At 54.2% G+C, this 18,647-nt stretch overlaps 1 protein-coding gene and 1 non-coding gene across 2 annotated transcripts; one reads left to right on the top strand and one right to left on the bottom strand.

Annotated features, from left to right (window-relative positions):
• Positions 1 to 4,512: 4,512 nt before the first annotated feature.
• Positions 4,513 to 16,350, bottom strand: LOC135885357 (butyrophilin subfamily 1 member A1-like). Its single transcript, XM_065413029.1, has 2 exons — positions 16,260 to 16,350; positions 4,513 to 5,027 (listed from the first exon to the last, which is right to left on the bottom strand). The coding sequence occupies exons 1-2, from the start codon at positions 16,348 to 16,350 to the stop codon at positions 4,513 to 4,515; spliced, it is 606 nt and encodes a 201-aa protein (XP_065269101.1).
• TRNAS-UGA (transfer RNA serine (anticodon UGA)) lies at positions 9,592 to 9,673 on the top strand. Its single transcript has one exon. It is a non-coding gene; the product is annotated as a tRNA-Ser (tRNA).
• Positions 16,351 to 18,647: the final 2,297 nt, after the last annotated feature.

Below are 18,647 nucleotides of genomic sequence, written 5' to 3'. Positions count from 1 at the left end.
TCTTCATGCCAGGCTACTCCTTCTCCTCCTGCTCCATCATACAGTCCATCAGGTATCTTTGGTGGGTCAGAAAATTCCTCTAAAATGTCCACCAGCACGTCAAGGAAGCGCTGTCCCTTTTGTGATGCAGAGTGAAAGCGCAAGCAAGAGGACTTCTTCAAAAGGTGCCATCTCCATGTTGCTGGCTCTAGTAGCTGGGCACACACAGACCAAAATCACTCATCGGTAGTCTGTGCTGGCGGGCTGGTCAAACTTCCTGTAACAAGCAGGGTGGACAGAAAAGTTTTGCTACACTGCAACATGGTCAAAGGGCTATAGTGGCCACAGTACAGGCGGGTGTTAGGGAATCTGGGATAAGGTTGGTTTGACTCAGGTCTACATGCTGCAGTGTGGATGCCAGAGCCCCAGATTTGAGCCTATGTTACGCTACGTCTACACTACGGTGGGGGAGGCCAGGGGGGATCGATTTCAGATACGCAAATTCAGCTACGGGAATAGCGTAGCTGAATTCGACGTATCTGATCCGACTTACCCCGCTGTGAGGACGGTGGCAAATCAACCGCTGCGGCTCCCCCGTCGACGGCGCTTACTCCTACCTGGGCTGGTGGAGTACGCGCGTCGATTCCGGGATCGATTGTCGCGTCCCGACGAGACGCGATAAATCGATCCCCGAGAGATCGATTTCTACCCGCCGATCCCCCCCCCCCCCCCATAGTGTAGACGTAGCCTTAGAAATATCTTAATGTAGGGTTAAGAAACAGTGTAGATGCTCAAGCCCAGGGTTCTCCAACATGGGCCAGCTGACTCCAGACCCAATAACCCTGGGTTTACATTGCACTGTAGACAATCCCAGAGTGACATAGATGCATATCCTTATTAGTGTTCGGTGACACAACCAGTTCAGGAGAAAAAAAAATTCCATGACTATCTTCAAAAACTGGAGCTGGAAAATGAAAGGGAAATCAACAAGGAAACATTTTTATCTGCTTTATTTACATAAAGTAAATGACAGGCTTAAAGGGAACTGGGAGGGAACTTTCATAACCAGACCATGTGGTAAAAACATCCAAAAATTTGAAGAATTGTTCTGAAAGGCATTAAAGTGGAAATATTGCAAATGAACACTGGGGTGGAATTAATGAGCAGAGGTGAAAATGGGCTGGTGCGGGCCGGTACAGTGTACCGGTGAGAACTGGCCGCCGGTACCGGCCCGCACACGGCCGATGTTAAAGCGCTGCTGCTTTTGCTCCCCTGCATCGGCTGCCCGGCCATGAAGGGCTGGCTGGGGGAGTCTGATCCCCAGCCCCGCCCCTTCCACCCGAGGCCCCACCCGAGGCCCCTTCCCATGGCCAGAGCCACCCCCCCCCCACCTTGCCCAGGAGGGACCCGGGGTACCAGTAAGTCCCTCTGCTTACTTTCACCCCATTAATGAGTTACAGTCACACATTCAGAAAGATTTTATAGATCTCCCTCTCGTGTTTTCTTCCCTTCTCCCTTTTGTTTTATTTCATCCAGTTTTGCACATCATTTTAGCTAACGCTTGTTTTCCATCCATTTATTTCTCTGTCTGCCCTTAAATCTCTTTTATTCCCTATCACAGATCATTCCAACTCAGGTTCCCAGTTCTCTCCCTGATCTTATCCCTTCCTCTCCCTTTGCCCCAAGCTTCTCCGGTTTCAGGATTGTTTTCTTTCATTCTTTTCACATTAGTTCCCTACCCCCCGTGCCTTGCCCCAAGTTTCTCTATTTACTTTTGTTTTACTTTATTCCCCCCCCCGACTTTGATTTCTTCTCTACCTTCTGATTAAACCTGCTCTGTACCTGCCTCTCCCCTCCCCACAGCCAGCTCACCTTCATCCAAATGACATCTCCTCCCATGTCCCTCCCCCCACCACAGCATCCCTTCCCCAGGGGCCTGGAGGTCACACTTGCCAGTCCCTGGGACTGGGTCTCTATCTCCCAGGCTCCCTGCTGGGGCAGAGTATTCACCTTCTCCCCAAACCTCCCAAATCACAATTAATTTGGTGTCCTTGTCACCCCCACATCTGCCTGTCCCCCAGTCCCCCTAGTAGTTACAGCCCCAACCCCCACATCACTTCTGCCCCTGACCCTCCAACAGTTCTCATCCTGCAGCCCCCACATGTGCCCCTATGCTCCTCCTGCAACCAGGGGCGGCTCTAGGCACCAGCAAAGCAAGCACGTGCTTGGGGCAGCCCATTTGCAGGGGCGGCAGGGAGCCAGCCTGGGAGCTGAGAACCAGCAGGGGGCCCTGGGAGCTGTAGTTCCTTGGTTAGCTCCCTGCCTATAGAGCCAGCCCTGGAGCAGGGAAAGAACTACATTTCCCAGCATTCCCTTGGCCACTACCAACAGGAAAGAGGGGGAGGGAGTGAGGAAGCTGAGACCTCATGCTGCACTGAGAGTAGGGATTCCATGTTTTAACATTCAAAAAATAGGACACTCCACGGGGAGGGAGGGTAGCCCCACCCTGCCCCCATCCACTCCCTCCGACTGCCCCCCACAGAAACCCCAACCCATCCAGCCCCTCTGCTCCCTGTCCCCTGATCACCCCCTCCCGGGACCCCTGCCCCTAACTGCCCCCCAGGACCCCACCCCCTATCTAAGCCCCACTGGTCCTTGTCCCCAACTGCCCCCTCCTGAGACCCCCTCTAACTTCCCCCCTAGGACCCCACCCCCTACCTGTCCCCTGACAAACCCCTGGGACTCCCATGCCTATCCAACCGCTGCCTGTCCCCTGACTGCCCCCCCCACCCCTGACCCATCTAACTCCCCCTTCTCCCTGCCCCTGACTGCCCCCCCGAACCTCTGCCCCATCCAACCCCCTCTGCTCCCTGTCCCTTGACTGCCCCCCCGGAACCTCCTACCCCTTCTCCAACCCCCCAGCCCCCTTACCGTGCCACTCAGACCAGCGTGTCTGGCTTCGCGCAGCACCAGACACGCTGCTGCATACATGCTGCTGTGCTCCCCTGCTGAGCCACAGGCCCCCCGTCCCCCCCGCAGCACCTGCCTTCCAGATTTGAACACCTCAAAATTCAGGAGTGCTCAAGCTCAGTTTGGGCGGCTGTTACTTCATTTCTCCCAAATCAAATATACTGATCCACTGTAACTTGCTGTAGAAAAAGTAGGATAAAATTGAGCAAGAAATGCTTCCCAGTGGTTATTAGGACTGGAATTGCTATTTTCAACAGCCATTGCCTTTTGTTTGTTTGTTTGTTTGTTTGTTTAAAAGGAAGACAGTGATATTGCATTGGCAAATTCCCCATAGAAAGAAAGAGTGGAACAAAAGAATACTAAAGGCACCTCAACTTTTCCTCATTTATGTAGGACAGTCTTATAATATGCATCCAGATATCCTCCAATCACACAAGCTGAAAATTGTTCCACTTTACTGCAGTTCTGTAACCAAATGGGAACCAATCCTGTCTGTGTTCTGTGCACATCTAAAATTCTTGCTGAATGACCTGCCCTGGGAGCGAGTTACCAGTGACCCAGGGCTGCGGCGGAAGGAGTGTGCAGGTGGGGGGGGGGGTGAGCCCAGGGCTGGGGTGGCAGGAGGTGTGTGGGGAGGGCAATGGTGGGGGGGTAGGGGGAACCCAGAGCTGGGGCGGCAGGGTGTGTGTGTGGGGGGAGAGCCCAGGGCTGGGGCGGCAGGGGGGTGCGGTTGGGGGGGTGAGAGCCCAGGGCTGGGATGGCAGGAGGGTGCGGGGGGGTGAGAGCCCAGGGCTCGGGCGGCAGGAGGTGTCTGTGGGGGGCAATGGTAGGGGGGTAAGGGGGAGCCCAGAGCTGGGGTGGCAGGGGGTGTGTGTGTGTGGGGGGGGAGAGCCCAGGGCTGGGGCGGCAGGGGGGTGCGGGTGGGGGGGGGAGCCCAGGGCTGGGGCGGCAGGGGGGTGCGTCAAGGAGCCCAGGGCTGGGACGGGGGGCAGCCAAATTTTTTTTTGCTTGGGGCGGCAAGAAACCTAGAGCCGGCCCTGCCTGCAACTCCAGGAGTTATTCACACACACCCCTTCCCATCCCTGGGGCTGCAGGGAGGGAGGGGGAGCGTCATAGAGATTAGATACTGGGGTTGGGTAGATAGGTGTCCTCCAAGGTCATAAAGATGGGCCAGAGGCTAGGTAAATGAGAGTCCTCCAGTATCCTAGAGACTAGGATGACTGTGATTAGAGACACCCATTTTTTCATGCCCATTGGACAATTCCCACCATGTCTCAGTAGCAGTGTCTGCGCCACAATTCCCAGAGTCCTCCTGTGCCATAGAGGACAGTGACACACAGGTGGCAAAAGCCTTGGGTTGATGAGATTGGAGGAGGTGGAGAAGCCACCCCCTGTTTTCCACACTCTGACAGGTCAGACACCTATCAGGGCCTCCAGGGTCATAGCGGTTGCATGGCAGAAAGCCTGAAGGAAGACAGGAAACTTCCAATGTCACAAAGACAAGGGGGTGTGAGACTAGAGAGGTTGAGTTCAGGGTCTCCAGGGCGATATCCCCCCCATGTCTCAGCAACACTGTCTGAGCCGGGATCCTGTCCAGACCCAGAACCAGGGACGGATTCGCTGCCCGGTGAAAGAGGCTGGCGGGAAAGTGAAGATCGGGGCCTCGTTATCAGCATCAAAAAAAGCCACCTGCCCCCATTCACAGTCCAGAGAAACCCGGATCCTTCTGGGGACCCGGCTCAGGGGCAGGGGGGTCTCAGGGAAGGTGAGAGCCTGGAACTGACGCCCCCACCGCTGCACAGCCCAGATCCCCCCCCCAGGGTTATGACTGATCCAGCCTTTCCTCCTCACAGACTCTCTGGCCACCCCCACAGCCCAGCGTTTCCCATCCCCCACCTCCACCTCCCAGCAATGTCTCCCCGAGGTGAATCCCTCACAGCCCAGCACACAGAGCTCAGTGTCAAATCGCTCAGGATCGTCGGGCAGGTACCGCTGGGTGTGTCCCCATCTCACACGTTTCCGATCCTCAGACAGGACGAGCTGGGGATGAGCCGTGTCTGGATCCAGAGTCACCGTCACTGGGGAGAGAGAATCAGAGCGTTAGGGGCAGAGCTCGGCCCGGGGCGGTCTGGGGGCATTTCTCACACTCCCCAGCAGCCCTGGTCTGGCTGGGACAGGCCTGGATCCCAGGGCGCTGCCTCTGTCCTGGGCACCTGACACTGAGCAGAGCTGTCACTGCAGCTCTCAGCCTGGGTAATGGGACCCCCTTTTGTACGTTCGCATTTGGTTACAGAGGCTGCAGGTCCCTGCTCCCCAGCTGGCTCTAGGTCAGATGGCAAAGAGTCTGGAGGGGAAAAGGGTCCCAGAGATGAGAGCACCTGGTCTCTGATTTACAGCGCCAGCCTGGGGAGCTGCTTCTCTGCCCCGAGTGCCCTGGCAGCTCCTCCCCCGGCTGCTGGGACCTGCTGTGGGGGCTGCAGAAACTGCCTCTCTCCCCCTTCCCTGCTGGGGCGGCTCCTCGGAGGGTTAGAGAGGAGGAACCTGACGTTGCGCAGAGGGGAGTGAGAGGAGGGAGGCACCAGATATGAACCCAGGGGGAAGCAGTACACTGAGCCCATCCTCCTGTCCCTGGCCTGGGAGAAGAGGAGGGGACAGGGCATTGGGGCAGAACCACTCCAGCCCAGAGAGTGGTCAATAGGGGGTGGCCTTGGGAAGAGAGAAGGGAGGAGGTGGCAGCGTCAGAGGAACACTGAATCTCTAGTGGAGGAAGAACTGGGGAGCTCAGCCTGCCCAGCAGAAGAGAAAGGAGGGATGCTGGTGAAGAGCCAGGGGAGAGAGCCCCTCGCTCGGGGAAAAGCAGAGGGGCACATGGACGGGTATGGAAACACCAGGGCATTTGAGTGTCGCTCGGTGCGAGTGTGTCTGGTCATGGACTCAGTGCAAAGGCTGGTGGCAGGATTGTTTGTGTGACTTCAGCGCGGGATCTCCACCACATTTCAAGTTTGTATTTTTATTTCTTGGGGGGTGGGGGAGTGTCACATTCGGTGTTGGTTTGGTTTGTGTCTTTAGCTACTCGTTTATAAAAGTGTTTTCATGCATTTTTTTCTCTGAAGTGAGAAGTTTAGCCCTTTCTCAATAAGCTGGCCAAATACTTCACTGGTGCTACTCACAAGCAAACAGTGAAATACAAGTACATAGCCAATATTCATAACTTCAAATACAAGAATGATACACACGTACAGACAGCATAAGCATAACCAGCAAATTACAACCTTTTCATAGACACCTCACTTCACCATCTTTGTACACGATTTGTTGCAACTATATGACAGTCGTTGCAAAAATGATCATAGTTCAGTTAGATACGTCACTCGCCTATCTGCTCTCAATGGACTTGCCTGTGAACGTTCCATCTGGAGTCTGGTCATGCTTCTGCTGTCACTAAGCGAAATCCTGCATGGACGTGGGACTTGCCCATGTGACTCCAAACACCATCTCGTTACCTGTAATTTTCCACTCTCTCTGCTGAGGGCTTTGTTTGAAACAATGGGGGTTTCCATGCGCATGGCAGAAGCTATAAAAGGCCCCGGACCTGCTCAACCACTTGACTAGGACCTCATACTAATGGGAGCATCTAACCAAAGGACTGAGGACCTGCCAATGATTCAGAAACAACGAGAGACTTAATAAGCCAACAGTTTATTCCATCACTGCTACAAGCCTGATCCAAGAACTTTGCAGTTATGGTATGTGACTAAGGGCTTGTCTACACTTAAAACACTACTGCGTCACAGCTGTGGTGCGTCCATGTAGACACCCCCATGCTAACGGGATGCCATCTCCGACAGGTGATAGCTGGGTCGATAGAAGAATTCTTTCTTTGACCTAGGACTGTCTCCGGGAGGGGGCAGGGACTTCTGTTGGCTCAACTAGGCTGCTCAGGGGTGTGGATTTCACCCTTGAATGATGTAGTTATGCCGACCTAATTTTCTAGTGTAGCCAGACCTAAGTAACACACCTCCACTTCCAGCCTGTCTTTTTCCTTCCTGACCTATTTTTCTTTTTCCTATCCCTCTCCTTCTGCTTCTGTTCAATCAAAATCTGACTTAGCTGGCCAAGACTGCATATTTTGCAACACTTCTGCAAACCTGTGACCAGAAAGACAGCTAAATGCCATGCCCCAAGCAGCCCGAGGGTGGGACACGTTTGCCAGGTCTCTGAGTAGCTGGTAAGGCCTTGTTCTAGGCCTGTGTTTCTCTGGCAGTGAGAGAAACTCAATACCAGAGCCAGAAGCTGCATCTTCTCTTTGCTGTTCTTTTCTTTCCCCGTTTGTGTGTGTTTGTCTTATCTTGCCACCTAGGAAATGGAATTGGACTTTAACAAGAAACACCACAACAATGACAGCTGCAGCCCATCTCAGCTAATCTCTTCGATTTCCCCAGAAGGACAGCTGCTACCATCTTAAATACCATCCAAGAGACTGTCACATAAGGAACTTTCCTTCTAAAAACTGTCTCCCGCTAAAGAGAACGGGCACAAGGGATGCTGTTAAAAGAAAAGTCTTACGGAATACTTTACATTTCCATTGCTTTAACTCTTTCTCTTTTTGTCTCTGTATTTTAGTAAAACACTAACAGGGATTTTAGAGGTGTGTTTGCCATGGGACTAAGCAGGCTGAAGTCTCTATCTACCAAACCGCAAGCCTTGTATCACCCGTTCAGTGTTGGACAGTGACAGGGTCACGTTAACACCTTTGACTCCTTTGGAGCCCCTTGAGCCTATTTAAATTACCACAAAAGTTCCCTCCCCCTGTGTGAGTGGCATGTGGGACTGAGCGTCTTTTCTCCTTTCTCTCCTCTAGGATGGGAGCACCATAGACAGGTGCGTGGCTCCTGTCATTAGTCTGGCCACAGGCTGAGACAAAACAACTATCCCAGGGCACAACTGCAAAGTGTGAAGGTGACGCATGGGGTCGGAATCTCCTTTGGTTTATTACAAACCTGGGGTTCCTGCATTTCCTACAAAACGAAATATGTTTTCTTAATCGCTTCTCTGCTCAGGCTGCGTCTACGTCCCCTTGTGTCGGTAGAACGTATGTCGCTCAGCGGTGTGAATAACACCCCCCCCCCCCCGAGTGACACAAGTTACACTGACCTAAGCGCCAGTGTGGACAGTGCTATGTCGCTGGGAGAGCTTCTCCTGCCCACATGGCTACGGCTCTCGTTGAGGGTGGGAGCTCTCTGCCGTCGGCTTCCAGCAGCTACGCTAGAGAGCTAACAGCGGGGCAGCTGCATCGGTGCCACTGTAAGCTCCCCAGAGCAGCCACCGCCTTAGGGCAGGGACGATGCCCCTGACTGGGGACACAGGACGGGCCTGTCACCTCCAGGGCACTGGGTTCTCTTCTGCCCAGGGCAGGAGTGAACAAAAGTCTGTGTGATGTGGTGACCATTCAGAGACCGGTGAGGAATGAGCTGGTGCGAGGGAAGCTGATCTCGGTCCAGGGGCAGGTGGGCAGATGTCCACAGAACACAGACCAGCAGGGACATTGGAATCTATTGGTCAAAGCATGGAGGCCGAGGAGTGAATTGCCCACGGGGACTGAGCTCCCGTCCTGTCCCCAGAGCTGGTCTCAGTAAATCAGGGCTGAAGCACATTGATGGGACACCTCGGGGAAGCTTGCACAGCCATTGCTGGGGCTGCAGCTATTCTGTGGCTGGATACACAGAGATTCATTCTCCAGGCCCCTCAATTCAGCATTTCTCACTGGCAAGAAATTCATAGTAAAATATGATGGTTAATGAGAAAAAAACTGTTTCTTTCTAGATGTGAAAAAGGAAAGTTCCAGCAGGTGGAGGACATGTCTCCTGGCCTGGAAATCAGACTTGGTTATTGGTGCCAACAAACCAGTGCTCTGAAGGAGACTCTGAGGAAAATCAAAGGTACCGAGAAGGGAGCTAGGTGGGGAAACTGAGACACACGTCTGGGACTTTTGGAAGTGACGGGCTCTGACCGATTAGTTGCAATAGATGCTAACATAAAACTGAAACAAATCAGAGTGACCAATAAATTATCAGTCCTGACTCAGGGGAAAGGGCTGGGGGGATTTCCCAAGGCAACAAAGACAACAAACGGGTCATAATCTAATCATTTGAATGTGGTTCATTTTCCCACTAAGAAGTTTCTCTGAAGTAATGAGAAATCCAGGGTCCAGGTGAAGGGAGCCGTGTCCCATTCTCCTGTCGGACAGTCCAGTCATGGCTTAGTCCTGTTTATAAATAGAGAAAAGAGTCCAATAAAAACAGTTTAATACAGCGAGAAAGTCAGTAAATTGGAGGATAGAGCAGGGAGCTGGTGGGGGGCAGAGCTGGATTCTACCTCACTGTCTGACCTTGGTCAGGTCAGTTAACCTCCCCGTGCCTCCATTTCCCTGTCTTTACAGTGGAGAGAGCAACAATTACAGACCCTGCAGGAGGATGTTGGTTTGATGCTTAACCACATGGCTAAGCAACGAGAACCCCAAATTCCCCCAGGTGCTTTGGGAGCCAGGTTTGCTGTTTGAATTCTGTAGTTCAGATGACATCAGGCCTGGACGTTGTGATTATTTACCAGTTTCTCTGGCCTTAGGGGGTCACTTCACTCACAGCTGTGATGGTCGAGTGGTTAAGGTGTTGGACTTGAAATCCAATAGGGTTTCCCTGCGCAGGTTCAAATCCTGCTCACAGCGAGGCCTCTGTTTTAGCCACACTTGCTCACCAGTGCAGTACATCTCTACAGACCCATGAGACACGGTCAATACACTCCCCACTCCAAGTAATTCCTGTTCTGCTCCTTTCATAACGATGCCTGGGAGGGAGACTCATGATGTGTCCCTGAGGTCCCCGGCGCAGCCCTACCCTGGGTGCAGAAGGAGCTGAACGCGGCAGTCCGTATAAGAGGCCAGGGGAGGCTGAGCTTCTCCCACAAGGCCGCCCATGCAGGGGGGAAACGCTGGGGATGTGGGGCGGGTCACTCCTCCGTGGGCCCATTGTCATCTTTCAAGCCCTGGAAGTGAAGCTTCAGAGAATTGGGGGCCATCACAGCTGCAAGGGAAGCAAGCCTCTAAGGCCAGAGAAAGTGGTAAATCAGGGGTCCCCAATGTGGTGCCCGCAGGCGCCATGGCACCCGCCGGGGCATTGATGTGAACCCGCCTAGTGCCCAGCAGGGGAGAGAAGCCAGGGCCCCGCACGTGCCGGGGACAGAGAACTCCGGGGCTGCAGGCTGTTCTCTGTCCTCACGGCTTCTCCCCGGCTTCTCTCCGCGCTGCCCAGAACTGCTGCCAAAAACAAACAAACCAAAACCCACTGGGACTGTGCTGTCCGAAGAATGGCCGGAATGCCGCCCCGTAGCATGTGCTGCCCCAGGCACGTGCTTGCTCCGCTGGTGCCTGCAGCCGGCCCTGGATGGGAGTATTCTGCCGCTGCACGGATACTGCTGTTTTCTTGTGCTTTGCGCTTTATTATTTTTTTAACATTTTGCCCAAAATGAATGGTTCAAATCAAAGACAACGTACGTATTATTTCAACGCAGAGTGGGAAGAATCCTATTGTTTTAGTGAAAATAAAGGGAAATGTGTTTGCTTATTGTGCGGGGGTGCTGTTGCGGTGCCGAAAAAACATAATGTAGAGCGCCATTTCCAAACTAATCATGGCTCTTTTGACATTAGCCGTCCACTTAAATCTGAGTTGAGAAAGAAGAAAATTAATCAACTCAAATCAAACCTATCTGCCCAGCAATCTGTTTTCACTAGGCAAGTGGTAAAGGACCCCCCCGCCCCCTGCTCACCTAAGGCAGGAAAAAGTGCTGGGTGCCTGGCCCCATGGCCCCCTGGTAGTCCCCCTTAGGGGAAAGGGGCGGAGAGGAGCAAGCAGCGAGTGAGCGGAGTCTTGGGGGAAGAGACAGAGAGGAGTGAGGGGCAGGTAGGGGGGGCCTAGGGGGAAGGGGCGGAGGGGAGTGAACAGTGGGTAGGCGGGACCTCGGGGGAAGAGGATGCCCAGGGGCAGGGCCTCTCTGGCAGGGCCATGGTCTAGGCGCCGGTGGCCCCCCAACTTCTAGGGGTCACTCATCTGAAACCCAGGATGAAAGTGACACAGGGCCTGATTCTTGTTTGGGCTGAGGCTACATAACACCTTTACCTTTGGGGCAGTGTGACGGGGCTCTACAGGGGCACAAAGCCCTCCAGACATGGCCAGAGACAGGGAATGGGTCGTCAGTATGGAAGAGAATCAGGCCCAGAGTTAGACAAGGTGTGCAGAGAATATTCTCAGTTCTGTTTAATTACACTTCGCCCTTGCTAGAAATTCTTCCTGTATTTTCTCTATTTCACTGCCTGACTCTGTATCTCTGTCCTTTCCCCCTGTTTGTTCCATAGAATTATCAGGTTCTGTCAATTAATAGCCGCAATCCCGCCATAAACACGGCAGCCTGAAATCTCAGCTCTCTCCCTCTCCCCTCCAGCTAGACTTGCTGCCAGCTGAACGGGACCGTCTCTGGCAGAGGGACACGCGGAAAGGGTGAGTTTCACAGGGATTTCCTCAAGTGAGGAGAAACTTGGGGTCCCAGTTAGTGCCCAGAAACCCCTTCAGGGATCAAACAAACCAGAGGCCCAGCTCACCCCGATCTGGGCTCCATGGGGGAGTGAGCAGGGGGCTGCTGTGACACATGTAAGGGGACTGTTGCCCCCTTACTAACACTCAGTGGGGGTGTTTTGGTTGGCTAGCTCCCAGCACTAAAAGGGGAAGGGTCGATGGGAAATCAGAAGCCTGAGACTGATAGTCCCCAGGACCAATGGGGAGAGGCCAATGCTCCAGATCAGCCTGATTGACAGGGCGGGCAGGCTAATCAGGGAGTCAGGAGGCGAGGGGGGTCCCGTCCTCCGTGTGAGTTGGAATGGCCTGGGTCAGACAGAGTGGGGCCGAGCTAAGGAGAGAGCAGGGGCCCAAGCTAAGTTGCTGGGAGCAGAGCTGCAGCCCCAAAGCAGAGTTACAGAAGCAGCCTGCAGAGCAGACCTGTCCTGGGGGCAGAGCTGTAGCAACCAGAGCCAGAGGGGCCAGAGAAGCAGCCCAGGGAGCTGGAGGCAGAGCAGCAGCAGCAGCCGTGCTGAGGCCGAGTGGAGCTGGAGCTGGAGCTGGAGCTGGGGCTGGAGCAGTCCGGAGCTGGGTGCGGTGAGCAGCTGGGGAGAGTGAGGGGGACCCTGGCAGTGGGCCCAGCGCAGGGAGCTACCTCAGCCAAGAGGCCTTGCAGGCCAGACTTGGAGGGGGATCGTAACCCTGACAGGGCGGGGGCGACGCTGGGAAGAAGGGTCCTGCCACCTAGAGCCTGAGAGCGTGTGGCCACCGCCAGAGCAAGTGTCCAACCCACAGCGTCTCTGCAGCACAGCCGGGGCCTGAGAAGGAGGCCCGGGACCTACAAGGAACAGACTGTGAACTGCCCTGATGTTCCAGAGACACTGCTTGTGATATTCCCTGCCTCAGAGCAGGGTGATGGGTTTCCTTTAACCTTTTCCATTTTTCCTTATTCTTTTTTAAAAGTAATTGTTAATTAAACAACTTGTATTTGCTTTACATTGTATGAAATGATCAGTGGGTCAGGGAGGTGCCCAGTGCAGAGAGGGTACCCCGGAGTGGGGACACCCTAGCCCCTGTCCCAGGCGACCACAGCAGGGTTGGGGGTCGAGCCCCCCAGGAATCCTGGGCCCAGCCTTGTCGGGGTTTACGAAGACTCTGCCAGACAGGAGAGTGGAAGGGGAGTCCTCAAGGGCAGGGAGGCCTCTGGGTAAAGGAAGTGGGAGCGAGGACTCAGATCCTTTCGCTAGCCCACTTCACCGGGGTAGTGCAGAAGCCAGGAAAGTTCCCCACAATAGCGGGACCGTTCCCCCGCTTACACACACACAGACTGACTGGCCCTGCCCAGGGGAGCCTGTGCTGGGCACACACGGACTGTGGCTGAGGAGGAGCTGCCAGACTTCCCCCCCCCCAGACTGACACTGAGGGAGGAGGGGGCAGCTGGACAGACCACTCCTACCTTCAGTGGTGCTGATGTTACTCCCTGAGCCTGCTGAGCCCTGTGGCCCTTCCCAGCCACGCCCGTGTGAGCAGAAAACACCGAGAGACAAGGCAGGGGAGGTCAGATCGTTTATTGGACCAACTTCTGCTGGGGAGAGGGACAAGGGCCTGAGGACCAGCTCTGTGGAGCTCGAAGGCTTGTCTCTCCCCAGCGGAAGTTGGACAATAAAAGAGATCCCCTCCCCCACCTTGTCTCTCTAATCTCCTGGGACCGACCCTGCAAACAGAGAACTTCTGATCGAGCACCAAGAGCCTGTATGTAACACGTACGTTGCATTTATTCAAACAGTGCCTAGCGCAGCGGGGGGAAGAGCTTCAAGCTGCTGCCAGCCACAGCCCCTTCTGCGCAGGGTTGCCAGAAAACTGCCCCAAACCCAGGGCGATCGCACCTGCAGGCCAGACCCCTCTGTTCCAGATTGAAGGTGCCCTTTGGTCTCTCAGCCTGACGCTCTCACACAAGCACAGCGGCTCCAGGCACCAGGTTCCCGCTTGGCGCACTGGGAGGGGGCAGCAGGACTCCATGTGCTAGCAGCAAAGCAGGCAGGCCACAGAGTGGGGAACGGTACTCAGGGAAGCAGTGACTCTGTCAAGGATTTAGGTGTCGTACTGGGCAAGCCACTCAACATGAGCGCCCAGGGCGAGTCTGTGGTGAACAGGGCTGAAGCCAGCTGTGATGATGTGGGGATTTTCTTGTTTATTCAGTGGTTTGCATGCAGTGTGTGGGACTCAGTTTCCCTGGGTGTTGTTTGTTTAACGAGGTGGCACTGGTGGGAGAAGTAGTTTGTTGTTACAGAGGACCAGCGGTGACCTCGCCTGAACTGTACGGGGCTGAGAGAGAGAGCACAAGTCCTGGGAGTCAGTGACACCATCCGTGGATAGATAAACAGAGGATGGAAAGGGAGGTGATTCAGCAGTGGTGAGACTGATTTCAAAAATAACATTAAAAATACTGGAGAGGGTGCAGAAAAGAGCCATATTTGAGGGATGGAGAAGATGTTTTGTAAGGAGGCATTGAAAAGCTCAGTCTGTTTAGTTTTTAAAAAAGATTGAGAGGTGAGCTGATTGCCGTGTACAAGTGCCTTCGCCGAGAGAAAACACCAAGTATTTAAAGGGCTCTTTGGTGTTGCAAAGACAGGCAGAGCAAGAACCAACGTCTGGAAGCAGAAATCAGAAAAATTCTCATCAGAACAAGGCAGAGATTTGTAAGAGGGAGGGTGATTCATCCTTGGAACAAGCTGCCAAGAGAAGTGATGGATTCTCCATCTCTTGATGTCTTCCAGTGAAGACAAGATGCCTTTCGGGAAGGTGCTTTAGTCAAAAAGCAGCTATTGTGATACATAGGAGGCTGGGATATGCAGTCAGATTAGATGCTCTAATGGTCCCTTCTGGCCTTGTCTACTAATTTATGAAAAACGGATGTTTTATTGTGTAGCCAGCTCCATCCCCAGACTCAACAGTCATTGAGTGCGGTGATCCAGGGGAAACAACTCAAACACCCAACGAGGCTGGCCAGGGGCAGGACATCAGCTTTGAGGGGAGGGGAGGGGTGGGGGTGGCAGTGACATCACAAAGGCCTGTTGCAGGAACTCGGCCTATTGGGCAAAGGTGGTGGGGAGGGGGTGACCTCACAGAGAGACCCTGACATCAGCCGGGCAGGACAGAGGTGCAGGGCCAGGCCAGTCTCTGAGACCCCCCCGCCTTTGCTGCCGCAAGTCTCCTTCGCGAGGTCTCTCCTCGAGGACTGAGAGAGAATTAGGATTCACGGATGTGAGCATGAGGAGGAACCTCTGTGGAGTTTTCTCCGTTCCTACCACTGATTGTGCCGAAAACAAACTTCCCTTTTCCAAGGTAAGAAGCCCAGAGAGGTTTGGAGCCTGTTCAGTCTGATCCCCCTGGTGCAGGCAGCATTCTAGGCCCAGAAAACACTGGCTTAAGGTGGCTGAATTTGATTTCCTACCTAGGACTTTGACGCTTGGAATCCCTGGGGACATTGGGGTTTATCCTTTTTGGTTTCCCTTTTCCTCTTTCCTCCCTCCTTTCTCCTCTTCTCTTGCTTCTTTTTCCCCTTCCCCCGGTTTCCCTCCCTCTACCAAGGAGGGGTGTGTGTGGAGTGTGGATGGGGTGGGGGGTGCTCTCATTGCGGGAGGTCCTCACAAAGAGGTGAGGCTGGATCTGAGAGTGATCCCCTCTGATGGTGACCTGGGCCGTCCTTTGGGACATCTGGTGAGACCTCTCAGCCTCCCGCCCCTCAGAGTCTCAGTGCTGATTGGCCGAGCAGGGGGCTATCGCCAGCGAGGAGACTCAGGTCCTTTTGGTCTCTTTTCAAATCAGGCAAATAAGTCACAACCAATCCAATGTATGGGATTAATCTTGATGCTTCTCTCCATTAATTGTCTCTTAGCAGGTCACGATTTCCTCTAATATTCTAGGTCTTCTAAAATACTTGCTGAATAATTACTATGAACCACTGTTCGTCTGTAGCTCACTTGAGAGCAGTTAGAATCATAGAATATGGTTGGAAGGGACCTCAGGAGGTCATTTAGTCCAACCTCCTGCTCAAAGCAGGACCAACCCCAACTAAATCATCCCAGCCAGGGCTTTGTCAAGCCTGACCTTAAAAACCTCTAAGGAAGGAGATTCCACCACCTCCCTAGATAACCCATTCCAGTGCTTCACCACCCTCCTAGTGAAAAAGTTTTTCCTAATATCTAACCTAAACCTCCCCCACTGCAACTTGAGACCATTACTCCTTGTTCTGTCATCAGGTACCACTGAAAACGGTCTAGATCCATCCTCTTTGGAACCCCCCTTCAGGTAGTTGAAAGCAGCTATCAAATCCCCCCTCACTCTTCTCTTCTGCAGACTAAACAATCCCAGTTCCCTCAGCCTCTCCTCATAAGTCATGTGCTCCAGCCCCCTATTCATTTTTGTTGCCCTCCGCTGGACTCTTTCCAATTTTTCCACATCCTTCTTGTAGTGTGGGGCCCAAAACTGGACACAGTACTCCAGATGTGGCCTCACCAGTGCCGAATAGAGGGGAATGATCACGTCCCTCGATCTGCGATTTATTCTGATCAGTCAATGTATGGAATTCAAGATGTCTCAAGTAGGTTGAAAGTCAGGAGCAGTGTTTCCTCTAATTTTTTATGTCCATGTGCGGAATGAATTTTGTTGTGTGCACCAATATGGAGGTGAGGTGTGACACATCACCTGTATATTGCTGCACATCAAAATATTCCTTCTGCACATGGACGGTGTGTGGCAACGCTGCTGCCAGCTCCAGGCCCCAGCGCAGGACCATGGTGGCACAGCTGGGGACAGCAGCAGCGCTACCGGTCCTGCTCTGTGGGCTCCCGGCGTCACTCAGGGGTGGGGCAGGAGCAAAGCAGGGGGGAAGGAGGCGGGGTTTTGGGGGAAGGGGTGGGGTGGGGCCTGTGGCGGAGGAGGGGTTTGCCCTAGTGCCGCACTCCCCCTAGGGACGGCCCTGGCGGCAATATCAGGCCCACCCTCGTGGCAGGGCCAGGCTGGAACCAGGTAAGGCTGGGGAAGGGGCGGGGGGGGGGGGGGAGCGGCGCAGGAGGGAGCCAGGGGAGGCCCCCACTGAGAGGGGGAGGCCCTCCCTGACCACCGCCTGTGTGGTGCTAAAGATGGAGCCGGGCAGCTTACCGGGATCTTTGGGGGGGATTTGAACCCTGGACTCCCACATCCTGGTCGAGTGTTTTAAATGACCTAAGCACCTAATTCCAGGCGAGGGGCTCCCAAGCAGACAAAGGTCCCTCTCTCCAAGCCAGACCTAGGTGCCTAAGCTCCAGAGAGGGTGGGGCTCAGGACACACCCCTCGTCGGCATTTCTCATGGGTTAGCTTTGGTGCGGAGATGCCCAGCATGCTGGTTTTTGTGGATTCTACTTTTAGGCACCTCCTTCTTCCCATTGATTGTACAGGGAGCCTGGACGCCTAACTCAGGCTTTCTGGATTCTAGTGACTTTTAGCTGCCAGAAAGTTGGGTGGTGTGAGGTCCCTTTGTGGATCCAGGCCTTAGTTCTTTTACTCCGTAGCTGGAGTGGGTGAGTTTCACCCCAGCCGCCAGGAGCTGCACCACTGCCTAGAGCAGGGGTAGGCAACCTGTGGCACGGGTGCCGAAGTCGGCACGCGAGCTGATTTTCAGTGGCACTCTCACTGCCCGGGTCCTGGCCACTGGTCCGGGGGGCTCTGCATTTTAATTTAATTTTAAATGAAGCTTCTTAAACATTTTACAAACCTTATTTACTTTACATACAACAAGAGTTTAGTTCTATATTAGAGACTTATAGAAAGAGACCTTCTAAAAACATTAAAATGAATTACTGGCACGCGAAACCTTCAATTAGAGTGACTCAATGAAGTGCTCCGCACAGCACTCCTGAAAGGTTGCCGACCCCTGGCCGAGAGCCTCGCTCCAGTTCAGCAAGTGCTGGTCCCAGGCAGGAAAGTGACTCTGCAGAAATGGCTCCTGCTCGCCCCATCTCTGCCCCGAGTGTCTGCGCGGCGCAGAGCTGCTGCCCAACACACCCAGGCTCACCCCGTTAGTAGTGGCTGTAGCTATTGGCGAGGAAACGCCCACGGGAATGCAGGACAGTGACCAGCTCTTCGTGCAGGAGGGAGAGGGGAGAGACTGGGCGGGGCAGCTGGAGCAATCAGTCGGGAGGGAGGTTCCGGGCACCCAGCCTTGCCCAGCTCCATTCCCTGCAGCCACCCGGGGCAGTGACTTTCCTGGGAGAGGGGAGGGGCAGAGAGAGGAAAAGCCAGTTCCTGCCTCTGCCTGGTCCCTGCGCTGCTGAGGGAATGGGCTGTTCTGGGGACAGGGTCAGGGGGATCCTCCAAAGCGGCTCCTTTGATTCTGCTCTTTTCTGGCGTTTGGCTCAGAGACTCTGTTCCTGGGAGAGTGTAATAGCGTCTGGTGGGTTTAGTCCTGGGGGAGAGGTCGGGTCTGTGCTGTAATAACGTCACTGAGGCTTCTCCCAGCATGGCAGAATCTAGAGTGTCTGTCTGCAGGGACAGAACCTGGGGGAATCGGGGTGTGAAATGGACTAACACTAATTCAGAAACCTCCCGAACTTCCCTTCTCGCCCTGACAGGCTGCAGAATAACGACCCCGTTTTGCTCCAGACCGTCCCATCTTCTTAGGGGCCGGGGCAGGGAAATGGCTGCGGTGGATCCAGCTCAGGAAGGGGATTTTGGGGGAGCTGCTGGGGAGGGTTGTTGTAGAGTGGGAGGGGCACGAAACAAACAGGGTGAGGCAGGGACGGGGACAGGGTGTGATAAACCTGCTGGGACATGCTCAGCCTAGGGCCTGATTTATGAACAGACCCATTTTGGGGAGAGGGGGAACCATTTCTGAAACAGGAAACCCGAGACCTGTCCTATTGTTGTGCTTCTTCCCCCGTGAATAGTGGGGCTGTGGCTGGGGCAGCAGGCACTGAGTGGGGGGCACCTGTTGTTTCAGGGGCCGGTGAGCTTCGAGGAGGTGGCTATGTATTTCACCGCGGGGCAGGGGGCTCTGCTGGACCCCGCTCAGAGAGCCCTCTACAGTAGGGTTACCATATTTCAACAATCAAAAA

This window comes from Emys orbicularis, chromosome 11 (genome assembly GCF_028017835.1).
Source record: "Emys orbicularis isolate rEmyOrb1 chromosome 11, rEmyOrb1.hap1, whole genome shotgun sequence".
In the NCBI taxonomy this organism is placed as follows: domain Eukaryota; kingdom Metazoa; phylum Chordata; order Testudines; family Emydidae; genus Emys; species Emys orbicularis.
The sequence above is the reverse complement of the archived record's forward strand: the minus strand, read 5'-3'. Positions and strand labels throughout refer to the sequence as shown.

Coding starts and splice junctions, on each gene's coding strand:
- LOC135885357 (XM_065413029.1), bottom strand. CDS start 16,350: ATGGTCCTGCGCTGGGGCCTGGAGCTGGCAGCAGCGTTGCCACACACC. Junction 5,028..16,259: donor TGATGTGCAGCAATATACAG/GTGATGTGTCAC, acceptor CTCTCTCCCCAG/TGACGGTGACTCTGGATCCA.